The sequence below is a fragment of the Ixodes scapularis genome, unplaced genomic scaffold (genome assembly GCF_016920785.2).
Source record: "Ixodes scapularis isolate PalLabHiFi unplaced genomic scaffold, ASM1692078v2 PGA_scaffold0__279_contigs__length_252992795, whole genome shotgun sequence".
Taxonomy (NCBI): Eukaryota; Metazoa; Arthropoda; class Arachnida; order Ixodida; family Ixodidae; genus Ixodes; species Ixodes scapularis.
In genome coordinates, this window is record NW_024609835.1 from 33,270,971 (window position 1) to 33,283,689 (window position 12,719).

At 49.9% G+C, this 12,719-nt stretch overlaps 1 protein-coding gene across 1 annotated transcript in view; it reads left to right on the forward strand.

Annotated features, from left to right (window-relative positions):
- The first annotated feature begins 2,784 nt into the window (after positions 1-2,784).
- Positions 2,785-12,719, forward strand: part of LOC8029327 — a 307,144-nt gene continuing 297,209 nt past the window's right edge. Inside the window, exon 1 of the mRNA XM_042291907.1 lies at positions 2,785-3,179. Coding sequence (XP_042147841.1) covers positions 2,934-3,179 — 246 coding nt within the window. The 5' untranslated portion in view covers positions 2,785-2,933. The remainder of the gene's footprint in view (positions 3,180-12,719) is intronic.

Sequence of the window (12,719 nt, forward strand, 5' to 3'; positions counted from 1 at the left end):
ACCAAAGCTACCGTTACCAAACTCTTCAGAATATTCATTCATTTCCTCTCTAAAGTCACTGAAGTCGGCAGTGAGAATTCTACTGAAAAGAATCTCTTTAATCATCGACAAAGAATAAAACGCTTCCCGCAAAAAAAAAAAAAAAAAAAAAAAAACGAAAGAAAAAAACTATCTATAGAAGCACATTACCGCAGAGAGAACCGCCGAGCCGTATGGGACGGTTGTGCTGCGTGATCCGTGTGCCGACATTCCCTGAATAGCGATTGCTCTCGATCGGCGCACATTGGAGCAGAAATTCCTTCTCTCGCGTCCTTCTCCATTACCGCCGGCGGTTCTGATCACAGCGAGGACGAACTCCCGGCGCATCGTTTATCATCCCTGCCTCGGGAAACCCGGGTTCTTTCTTCTCGTCGCACAGAGCAGCCAGTGCGCAACACCACTTGGGACTCGAGCCAGCCTAGCACCGGCTTCATTACGCGCCTGCAAACTTCACCGAAGGGGGACAACCTCTGAAGCTCGATCGGTCAGCGCCCACGCTCGGGGCCCGTTGTCGCGGAGGCTATACGGGCCGTGGCCGGCTCTCCGAGGACGCCGGTCACCGCTGTCCGTCCGGGGGGCACAATTCGTCGACGAAGCGGGCCCCGCGACCTGAACAAGATGAATTGTCCGCCCCACCCCGTTCTATACGAGCCAACAATGCTGCTCCTTGGAGGAGATCCGACAGCATCCTGCTGAGCGTTGCTTTGTGACGACTAGAACCGTATATACGCGGGCAAAACAGAACGATGCGGCTGTCCGTGTTAACGCAAAATGAGATTTCTTTTTTTTTCTCCTCGAGGAGGTTGGAGCACGTTGCTGCCTCGCCGAATAAAGGAAAGAGATGCCGGATGGGGGGAGCGTGGTTGTAGCAGATGGCCCGCGTCTAAGAGATTTCGGGCCCTCCAAATTGAAGAGGAAAGCGAGCCATTCTTTTCTACCATGTTGTTGCCGTTGGCGAGTCGGCGAGAGATAAATTCGGGATGCGAGTGATGCTCGATCGCTTTGTTTTGTGTGCGTGTATGTCATCCTTTCGTTCGCTGACGGGAGATGCGGAGAGGCTATGGGTGTCTCGGGAGTCGACGTAATGCCTTCTGATGTCTTGAGCCAGCCGAGACTCTGGGTGTTCCCGCGGGGAATTTTCTTTCGGGAGCGGCTATCGGGAAGAGCGTTACGTGGCCCTTCTTTGGGGAGTCCGAAGAGGCCAGTCCCGTTTTCAGCAATATCAAGTAGGTAGCAGGAGAGGCGAGAGTCCGGAGGCGACAGAAGGTGCATTGGGTCGTCGAGATGTTGACTGAGTTCGGGCGGCTGTGCCGAGGGATTAGCACATTGGAAGGATTCGGCGGCTTGGTACACACGGAAGAGCTGTGCACTCAGTTTGGCTTTCTATTTTAGCTCCCCCGTCTTTAGGCAGTGAGTGTGAAAGTCGGGGCATTATCACTTAGGATGACCAAAATTCTTATGAAAGAGTAGTCCAACGCAGAGCCAGCACAAAGTCCTTTGGGATTAGAAATGTTATTTTTACCACAGTCGTTTGTTTTGAGGGCGCTTAGTCGAGCCACCGGCAAGTAGGCTGGAGCGGTCAGCGAACATACTGAGGGTTCCATTTAATTTTGACAAATCATGGCACAGATATGTAGGGGCAGTATGTTAAAGCCACGTGCAAATATTAGTTTGAGGAAACTATTCCTGTGCTTGGTCTGGAAAAAAATGAGAGGGGAGTAATTTAATTGGGCGACTCTGGAAAATATCCCGCGACTCGGTGTAAAAGAGCGTGCTCTTGCCTTCTAGAGCAACTACTACGTTTACCCTTTTGTGGGAAAGAGCGAAGATTCCACACTCATGCTCTAAGCTTCAGGAAATGTTGTAAGATATGTATACATATACTAACCTGTAGCAGTAGGTACAAAGAGCTGTTCAGCATGCTGCCATATTTTCTACTATACTGCTAGAGGTTACTGAATACTTACCTTCCGACAACTGCTAAAGCTTTTTAACTTTAGCAGATGTTCCCATATTTGATTGCTGTCAACCCATGCTCGTAAAACTCACCAGAGTCATTGTAAGGTGAGAAGAGGTATACATTCCGTTCACCCTCAAGCTGAGGTTGCAACCAATACCGCTATCACGATAGCTCAAAGTCGCTGCTTTAAAGCGTTCCTCTGCAGAACGAGCAGTCGCGGTAGAAATGCACGTCTCAAAGCCAGGAGCCAGGGCTAGCTCGCGTTTCTACCTTTGGCTGCAGTCTGAGCTAAAGGGTGAACAGAGTATAGTGCCTTCCGGTCCTTCTTTGCATGTTGTGGGGCCTTAAAACTGGTGCACACATTTGCAACGTTTGCGTTCGCATGCAACCGAAACGAGCCTAATGACTAAAACACTGCAACAACCGTTACTCATGAATTGCTTCGCGAAGCTACCCCTTACATCGCTTGCCATGCTGTGTACGGCGAACACTTGTCCCGGTGACTTTGCCGTTACAGTCGTTGCAGTCGCACGCGAACGCAACCAACGCAGATCTGTTAACCAGCCCTTAAAGTTATCCAAACGGAAACCTGCTAACGGAAACGAATCCCTTGTATTCCCTGCGGAACAGATTGAGCCGAGACCAGACCTGCCTCTCGACACCACAGCCTCGTCGGCGGCCCTTCCCCTCGAACCGACCCACGACCCAGAGAGCGAGAGTGGGTCCCCAGTAAGCCCAGTCCGGCCGAGGACGGGGCCCAGGCTCCGACAGGCCGGGCTGAGGACACGGACCGCCCTGGCGGTCATGACGTGGACGGCGCGCTCCCGTGCCGGGCGTCAGCGGCCGCCGCAGCGTCAGGCGCCCCAGCGGCGACGGCGCGCCGCGGCACGGTGACGGCGAGGGGGCCAGCGGGCGGCGGCAGAAGACACCGTGGATGTCTTCCCTGTGTTTCGTGTGCCAGCTGCCCATCCTTAGCCACCAGACATGGGGCACCTGGCCGCACCACCAGGACACCGACTCGGACGACGAGGACGAACCCCAGGACGACGACGAAGAAGGCGAGAAGTGCCCGGGCGCAGACGCCGCCCAGGGAGATGCCGCGGCTGCCCAGACATCGGCCAGCAAGAAACTCCCCGGGTTTGGGACGCCCGAGGAAAAAAGCTCCGGGGACGCAGCTTTGGTGAGCGAGTCGTATACACCAACTCATGTTCACAAACAAACCGGAGCGCCCCTAGCGGACACCACCGGCGCCGCGCATGCGCGATGGGGGTGTGGGCAAGAAGCTCGCCGTCGCCCATAAACAAACCATTGAAATGCGATGTTGTCGGCGTCGGTGTGAGCCCCCCTGCCCTTTTTTGCGTTCGAATTGTTGATTCTACGTCTTCCTGGCGATGTCTGACTACTTGAGCGGCGTCAGCGAAAATACCGAGGCTCATTACACCGCAAAACTTCGCGTGAATAATGTGACATGTGGCGCTGCATTCCGCGTGGATGCCGCAGTATGTACTTAGAAATAATGGAAACAGCGCGCAAACGACAAGGACGGGAGGAAAAGGAGTACACAGGACGTAGAGCCTGATTCGCATGATGCGATTTCGCTGGCAATTTTCAGTCGCGACGGCGCGCGGGCTGCAAAAGCGTGAACCATAGCTGAGATAGTCGACGTCGATACTGGAAATCGCAAGCAGAATCGAACCAAGTGAATTAGGGATAACAAGTCAGTGATGGTCACTGGTAACAATGATCAACATCTTTTTGTATCTACTGTTTACATTGAGCCTGCTTACCAACCTTCAAATTTAAGTCTTTTGAGGCCTGCACTTACTTCTTATCGCAAGTACCAGACCAACATTTGGTCTACGGGCCGGCGTCGTGTAAGAGAGCAGACGACAAGCAGAAACGTTTGAAAGAGCAGACGACAGTTTGAACGATCAGGCGGCCGTTTGAACTTGAAGACGCACTGAACGTAGTCCGCAGGTGGTCCCCACAACTTGACGGTTTTCTGGCGTTCATGTTGGAACAAAACAAATAAATCCGATGACCACAAGTATCCATGAATTCAACCCAAAGTGCTTCCCGCCCAAGCAATCGTTGTTCGACGGCGTCTGTTTTTCCCTTTTCACGGCGCATATCCAGATTCTCGGATGAACCGAGCACGTGAAAACTGACCTTCAAACCTTTCTCGACACTTTTGGTACGGCCCCAGTCGCGGCGTTTTGACAAGAAGGCAGGTTTTTGTCGGGTTCCTTTCAAAACAACGCAGGAATACACGTCTGGCATGGGGACTTCTGCCCACAGCCCCAGACCGGAAGTGCGACCGACGCGCCACCACCGCGCCGTGACGTAACAAAGATGAGTTCGTGTATAAAGACGCGGCCCTGCTGCTCATACATCCTACAAAAGATTATCCGCAGAGACTGTCCGTTTCTTCCGAATATAACTGTCCTGTTACGTCATTCATAAAAAAGAAAAAGAAAACCTCTGCGGACATGTTTCAAACACGTAGAAACCAAAGACGCTTCGAAGATGCTTGACGCGTGTCAATACATTATTCTGTCACCATCCCTGCAACGAACGCCTTGTCTTTTGTACGACGTGTGGGCAGTGTGCCTTCGGCTTGGGTCATATAGTGCCCGCTACCTGTTGTTTATTCGCTCGGTTCTACTCAGCGTGCCCAAAAACATGGAAGGAGTGGTTCGTTCGTGTAAATCACAAAGATACAAAGATGTTGGCACATCAAATATGGCCAAACACCTCTATGGTCTGTTGCAGATTAAGGACAAGGCAGAGCAAGCCCTTCCCACGTAACCATCTCTTTCCACTTGGGCAAAGCGAACGCGGAAGAGGAGCCGAGCGATGGGGTGGAAACCAATAATCGTGGCGAGAAGAGAGATTTTGGGGGAGAACCTTGTCCCGATATTCTCGGCGTGTAACAGACTCTAGCCACATTGCCACACAACCGCATGCTATTATTTTGTTCATTTACACATTTTAATTTCATATATATATATTTTTTTTCTACACATCGTTCTGCACGTGCAGGGTAGCCAACCGGGACAAATAAACTGTGCATTTTTTTATTTCTTCTTCGTGCCTCGCGCATAGAGATCAATATAGCGTAGCTATATTGATCTCTATGCGCAACGAAGAGTGCGTTGTAGAACACCACCTAATATACGAGTGGGAGCAAATTTACAATAAGGTTTATGTGCAGACCTTCTGTCACGATAAAAAGTGTTTAATACGGTTGGTTACAAAAAAAGTTTTTTTTTTTTTTTTTTTTTTCATGGGTACTTGAGCGTTTTGCGGGTTCAATGACGTGGGCCTGGCGAGTTTGTTTGATTCAATAGTATCACTCCATGTTGCGTCAGCCACAGCTTTTACCGGATTGCAAAATCCGATTTGTATTGAGCTTTCTTTGCACGACGGGAAAAATGACATGCGTGGTTTGCGATGAAAGCCTTTTAAAATCACTGAACTAAAACCGTAGCAGTAAGAAAAAGGGGAAATAGATTTAAAAAGATCTTTGGGGAGTTTGGCAACTTTTAATACGACGCCGGCTACCCCTAACTTGAAAGTGGTAAGAAATAAGATAAATTGTTTTGAAATAGCAAGTGGGAAGAGATGCGAAAAGAGACCAACGTTCCAGCAGCACAAACACCAAATAGAAGGGTATACGGTATCCCAAAGTTCTTGCTAAAGGGCGCGCCATAAGACTACTAAATGGCAAAAGTTTCTCTTTTCAACTAGCTCGATTCTTTGACTGATCCAGTGTTACGAACATTCAATGAACTCTGTCAAGCTCAATCATTTGGGTACATGCAACAGACGTACACAATCATAGGCATAGATAGGAGGTATTTTTAAACCTCGTAGTCACGTTAGAGGCCGCTGTTCCGTTGAAAACGTTTGAGCGTTCTTTGGCTGAGCCAAATGCTCACTAACTTTGTCAAAGAGATAAAGAATGACTGTCTTTTATTAAATTTGTATTTGGAACCGCTCAATGCGAATCGATGGCAGTCTTCAGCAAAGTAATACATATTTTGAAAGATACAAAGAAACCAAATCCTTTTTTTTAATGGTGTCCATCTCTACAATTTTACATTAATTTCTCTCTCCCTCTCTATCTACCCCTTTCTTTCTTGAAATGGGCCACCGCACTCACAGCTTCGCAACTTACGATGCTGAATCTGGTGAAAGAGGCTGCCTGTAAGGGCGAGTTTATATGTGGAAGATCATCGTATTTTGTTCTCCAGTTGGTGATACAAATTGATTATCCGGATCAATTTTTGGTGACCTCTTGTCAGAATACTTTTCCGTAAACTATTGGTGATGAGACTGCTCTTCCCAAAGTGTCGAAGTTGGAACTTGGCACTCAAAGACGCGTAAATGGTATCTTCGATATTGTCTCGAAGATAAGTAGGGTCCCGTGTTTTCGGAGTTTATTTTTGTGATAAAATTTGGAGGGCGGTTTTGGAAGTTTATAATTTGCCGAAAATTCGGAGTTTATCAAAGTTTAATTGCGTTAGAGTTGCAAAGTCTGTGAAATGCGGTGTTTCATTCCATCCCAATTAAAACAAAAACAAAACAACAACGTATATTTAGGCAAGCACGCTCCACTATTTCATAATACTTTATCTGCATCCCATGGTATTTACTCAGCTGAATATGGCAATGGCGCCCTTGTAGTTGAAAATACTAACTGCCCCATAACAAAAACTTGCCGACAATTGTTCCTTTACCAAACGTTTTAATATCGCCAAACCCTTGGACGCACGCGCTGGGAAGCTCGGTTTCTCCCCATCCCGTTCCACCGCTACAGCCTGCCCTCACCCCCTTCCTATGAAATGTCCTCTTTCTAAAAAAGCACCAATAGTTTGATCTAAAAAAAAAAAAAAGAAACAATGGCTTTAATTGTGATCCATAAGTACAATGGCCCGTTGCACTGAACGAACGTTGGCGAGACAAGCAATAAATCCCCTTTCATAAACAGTCCAAGAATTGAAAGAAAACTGGAGAGCCCTCTTCTAAGGACTATTCTAACCAAACTTCTTTTACCGTCATTTTTTTTTGCCAACGTGATTTATAAACATATGGAGCTTTATAAATCAATTAGAGTTTACAAACATATTTCCGGCGAGAGTTTAAAAAAAAATTCCGTATTTGTCCGAAAGCTTAAGTGAAGCGATCTGCTTTGATGTTGCCGATGATTTTGCGATGACACGGAATCTCTACTAGCTTTCACGGACGTCGCTGCCCGGTTGTGATGGCCAGCGGAGCCACGCGACCACCAAATATCAAAAGCGATCTGCAGCCAGAGCGCGTGCCCGCAGAGCGCGATCGAGAGACACGAGCCCCCGATGGCGCAAGCCAGTCGTCCCCGAACGCTGATCCGCTTCTGATCAATAAACCTAAGTATTCGGGTAGTAGCCACTTAGTCTACGCGAATACAACACTGGCGACGAGGAACCAAGGACCAACGAAGCCTGAAACCACCGACCACAAGCCATGGCCATGCAAGGGAAGCTGGAAGCCTTCTCAGGCAAGTCATGGACATCGTGGTTCGAACGTCTCGGATTTTACTTCGTGGCCAATGGCATCAACGCCATGGATAAGAAGCGAGCGCTCCTTTTAACGCTCTGTGGCCCAGAGACTTACGAAGTGGTACGAGCATTAGTGGCACCCAGAGGACCTGGCGAGGTTGAGTTCGACGAGATCGTGACCATCCTTGGTGCGCACTTCGACCCTCGATCTTCAGAGCTCTACAGCCGGTTCAAATTTCAACGGCGAGACCAATTGCCGGAAGAATCAATAAGTAGCTACGTTGCGGCTCTCAAGCAGCTAGCAAGCGACTGTAATTTCGGCATCTTGCCCTCCGCAACTCCGCAAATCGCTTCGACAACTGCGCAGCTTCCAGCGTCGGGTTTACCAGCGTCGTCTCAAACATCCGGTGCTGCAGCTAGCACTCAGCAACAAGCGATGCCACAAGTGGACACCAAACTGCCGCTGGAAGTGATGCTGCGCGACCGGTTCGTCTGCGGCATCCGCGACGAACTCCTGCAACAACGACTGTTTGCGGAGAAAGACCTAATGTTCTCCAGCGCATTGGACATTGCTGTCAGAGCAGAGAGCGCCTACAAACAACAGAAAGCCATCAAGAACCAGGAGGAGCTCCAAATTAACAAGACTGTGAAAGCCGACAAGAATTCTGCTTCACACAAAGAACGTCGTTGCTACCGATGCACGGGTCAGCACGAGCCACAAGAGTGCCGATTCCAGAAGACTGAGTGTCGGTACTGTAAGAAGACTGGACATATCGAAAAGGCATGTCTGACGAAGAAGCACCAAGGCAGAGCAGGACGCAAGAAAACAAATCACAACGTTGAACCAGTGATGGAAGGCGGGAGCGAGCCGACGTGTCCTTCCAGAAGTTCATTTATGAACTGAACAAGCTGTCCACCAGAAGGCACGTTCCCAAATTTCACGTTTCTCTTCAGATTGAGGGCAAGCCTCTTCAGTTTGAGGTTGATTCTGGCGCCGCTTGTTCACTGATTAGCGAAGAGACATTTCGCTCCACGTGGCCTAAGAATCCCCCAAAAATCACGAAGAATGACTTGGAACTTTTCACTTGGAGTGGTGAGGGCCTGAAACTTCTTGGTTCGCTTCAAGTGCATGTACGTTTCAAGTCAAAAGATTATATCCTGCCACTGCTAGTGATGAAAGGGTCCGGCTGCAGCCTTTTGGGCAGAGATTGGTTCGACGCACTCCGCATCAGAGTACAGGGGATCAACCTGGTGCAGCAACAAACCACGCCGCCAGAGGTGGAAGCAGTCCTTCAACGACATCCCAAGGTGTTCCAGGATGAAATCTCCGGCTACATGGGACCCCCAGTGCACTTGGAACTGGAGGAAGGAGCAAAGCCGAAGTTTTGCAAAGCTCGCCCGGTTCCCCTCGCGCTCCGCTCAGCTGTAACGCTCGAGCTTCAGCAGCTACAGCAGCAAGGAATCATTGAACCAGTCCAGCACGCTGAATGGGCTACGCCGCTGGTACTCGTCCGGAAAAAGAGCGGAGCTATCAGATTGTGTGGCGATTACAGGAGCACTGTGAACGCCGCATCAAAAAAGTCAAGTTATCCGCTACCTACGTCAGGAGAAGTCCTGTCAAACCTCAGAGGAGGGACCATCTTCTCCACAATGGACTTGTGCCAAGCGTACCAGCAGCTGAAGGTGACAGAGTCCACAGCAGCTGTCCTGACAATCAACACAATTAAAGGATTGTACAGAATGACACGGCTGCCATTTGGAATTTCAGCAGCGCCAGCGATCTTCCAGAGGATGATGGAGACGACACTAGCTGGCATTGAAGGTATAAGCGTCTACCTTGACGACATCATTATCAGCGGAGCAACCATAGAAGAGCACAATGAACGTCTGGACCAAGTTCTATCCAGGCTAGACAGCTGCGGTCTGAAACTCAAGAAGGAAAAATGCAAGTTTGCAGTCAGCGAGGCTACATTTCTGGGACACAGGATTGACGCCGCAGGTGTTCATACAACCGCTGACAAGGTGCAAGCGATCCTCAATGCTCCAGAGCCAACAGGAAGACAGGAACTGCAAGCCTTTTTGGGGTTGCTTGCGTTTTACGATCGCTTCCTCAAGAACAGGGCTACGGTCGCAGCCGACCTCTACAAGCTTCTTGAAAAGGACAGGCCATGGCTCTGGACGGACAGTCACAGGGAGGCATTTCGCAAACTTAAGGAGTTGATTAAGGACTCTACCGTTCTCAAGCATTATGACGAAAATAGGCCCCTGCTGTTGTCTTGTGACGCGTCTCCGTACGGCATTGGAGCAGTACTCGCTCAGAAAGACTCCGATGGACGCGAAGCTCCAATCGCTTTTGCGTCCAGAACACTAGGAGCCGCGGAGAAAAACTATTCCCAGTTGGACAAAGAAGGGTTGGCCATCGTCTACGCTGTATGCCATTTCCATGAGTACATCGCTGGACGACAGGTCGTAATCTACACCGACCACCAACCACTTTTGGGAATACTGGGAGGCTCGAAACTCATACCGCAAGTTCTATCCCCCCGTATGACGCGATGGTGTATAAAACTCGGCGCCTACGACTATGAACTAAGGTACAGACGAGGAAAACTACATCAAAACGCAGACGCCCTCAGCCGGCTACCCCTTCCTGCTGATATCGACGAGCCCTGCACCCCAGGTGAGGTGCTGATGCTTGCAGGCTCGCCGATTCCTCTACTATCTCCAGAACGCATTGCAGCACTCACTCAACAAGACGAAGCCTTAGCGACAGTTTACAAGGCTGTACATCACGGCAGCGTAAAAGAGCTCAACGGTGATAACTGCAGGCAATACAAAAGTGTCGCCAAAGAACTCTCGACGCTCAACGGCTGCTTGACCAGAGGATCACGAGTGGTCATCCCCAGCGCAGCCAGAGCTCAGGTACTCGATTTACTGCATGCTGGTCATCGAGGCATGGTGACAATGAAGGCGGCTGCTCGTGGCTACGTCTGGTGGCCTGGAGTAGACAAGGATATCGAGGTGAAGGCAAGGACATGCTGCATTTGCCAACAGCACCAACGGGCACCGCCCAAGGCACCTGTTCCGGAATGGCAACGACCATCGAAGCCATGGGACACTCTACACGTCGACTTCGCCGGACCCGTGGAAGGAAAAATGCTATTGATAGTTGTTGATGCCTTCAGCAAATGGCTCGAAGTTCGCCAAATGAACAACATCAACTCCGGTTCACTGATCCAAGAACTCCGAAACTTGTTTGGAACGTTCGGAGTACCACGTAAGATTGTCAGCGACAACGGCACATCGTTTGTATCCGCCGAGACCGAACAATTCTTACTGAATAACGGTATTCGTCACGTAACAAGTGCTCCATACCATCCGGCGACAAATGGCCAAGCAGAAAGAATGGTGTACGATACTAAACAGGCCTTATCTAAAGACAAGACGGGAAGCTTGGCGTGCCGGCTTGCTCGATTTCTGCTTAAACAACATACCACAATCAGTCTCACGACAGGAAAGACGCCTGCTGTGCTCATGTTCGGTCGAGAATTGTCAACAGCACTCACACGTCTACAACCGCAGAGAGAGCGAGATGAAGAAGCGACACAACCAGTCACGTCTCCTAGGAAGATTTCGGTCAACAGCAACGTATTCATTAGAAACTTCAGAGGAACGCCGTTGTGGATACCAGGAACAGTGGTTAAAAGGCTCGGATTCCGTTCTTGGGTTGTGAAGACAAAGGATGGCACTGTACGAAGGCACGAAGATCATATCAGAAATTCCGCAGAAGACGCTTCAGGACAAGTGGTCACGATACCATCTTCAGCAAAAGGCATCAGCAACAACAGCCCACAAGCTTTACCCGCGCAGTGGACCATTCCGATGGTTGTGCAGCCAGCAACAAAAGAAGCACAAGAATTCATAGAGGTTCATCCCGATGGGCAGATGGTTCCGCCACCTACCTCTAGACCACAACGTTCAAGACGGCCTCCTGATAGATATGGCGACGGCATCTATAGGGGGAAGGAGTGTGATGGCCAGCGGAGCCACGCGACCACCAAATAGACACGTTTCTCTGGGACAGGGGGCGCGAGCGCATCCGCAAGACGCGACCATGTTATGATGGCTGAACCATCCAGGTGGCTCTGCAACGTTCGATTTTGCACGTGCCACGTTCGAATGCAAGCATCTGAAGATGCGCGATAACAAAACCTCTAAAAAAATTTAAAAAAAAAATATGTAGCTCGCGGCCGCAGCGTCCCATTAACCATTCCTTTCATCTTTGCTTTCTTTCATAGCTTCCGCGAGCACGTATGTTTCACTTTACGTGATAGCAAAGCCGAAGCTACTCGCAAAAGCACGTCCTCCTGAAAGATGCTCGCACTGCACGAGCGCGCGTGCTTGACAGGGACGCTGAAAGCTCGCTCTTGTAGCCTGTGCTACGCTGGCACTTAGAATGGAACGGAGTAGAAAAAAACTCCACTGGGGAAGCGTATTGACGCATGCATGAAACGCGAGCCAAATATTCTATTTTGCTCGCCTGAAGCGCTGCTCGAAACTTGAGAGCTACGGGCCTATATCAAAAGCGATCTGCAGCCAGAGCGCGTGCCCGCAGAGCGCGATCGAGAGACACGAGCCCCCGATGGCGCAAGCCAGTCGTCCCCGAACGCTGATCCGCTTCTGATCAATAAACCCAAGTATTCGGGTAGTAGCCACTTAGTCTACGCGAATACAACACCGGTCTTATAAAGTATGTCGCCGTCATCACCAGGTGCTGAATAGATTCGGTTTCAGGCCGCCGCCGGCAACGCTCGGCGCTGCTGGATCGTTTTCGGTGCGCGTTTCTTTCTTTCGAGCTTTCGTGTCGGAGGTTTGCACTTGCTTTGTCGCGCGGCCAATTAGCTCAAGCACCAACTTGCAGCCTTGTGCTGCCAGGGGATTGGCTCATTTGTCATCGGTGATTCCACGAATGATTAGGGAGATCCGTTCGCTGGCTCCGAGCTCAGAAGGAGCTCGCTCGGGCATGACATTCTTTGGGTAGATGTAGTGCAATTGCTCTCGTTAGATTGGAGCTGTCGACGTTGCTGGTACAACAAGAATTGTTGAAGTCCCATTTTTTGTTGGAAGCGATTGTTGATGGCTTCTTTTTATACTTTGCAGTCGTCGATTCGGGAACC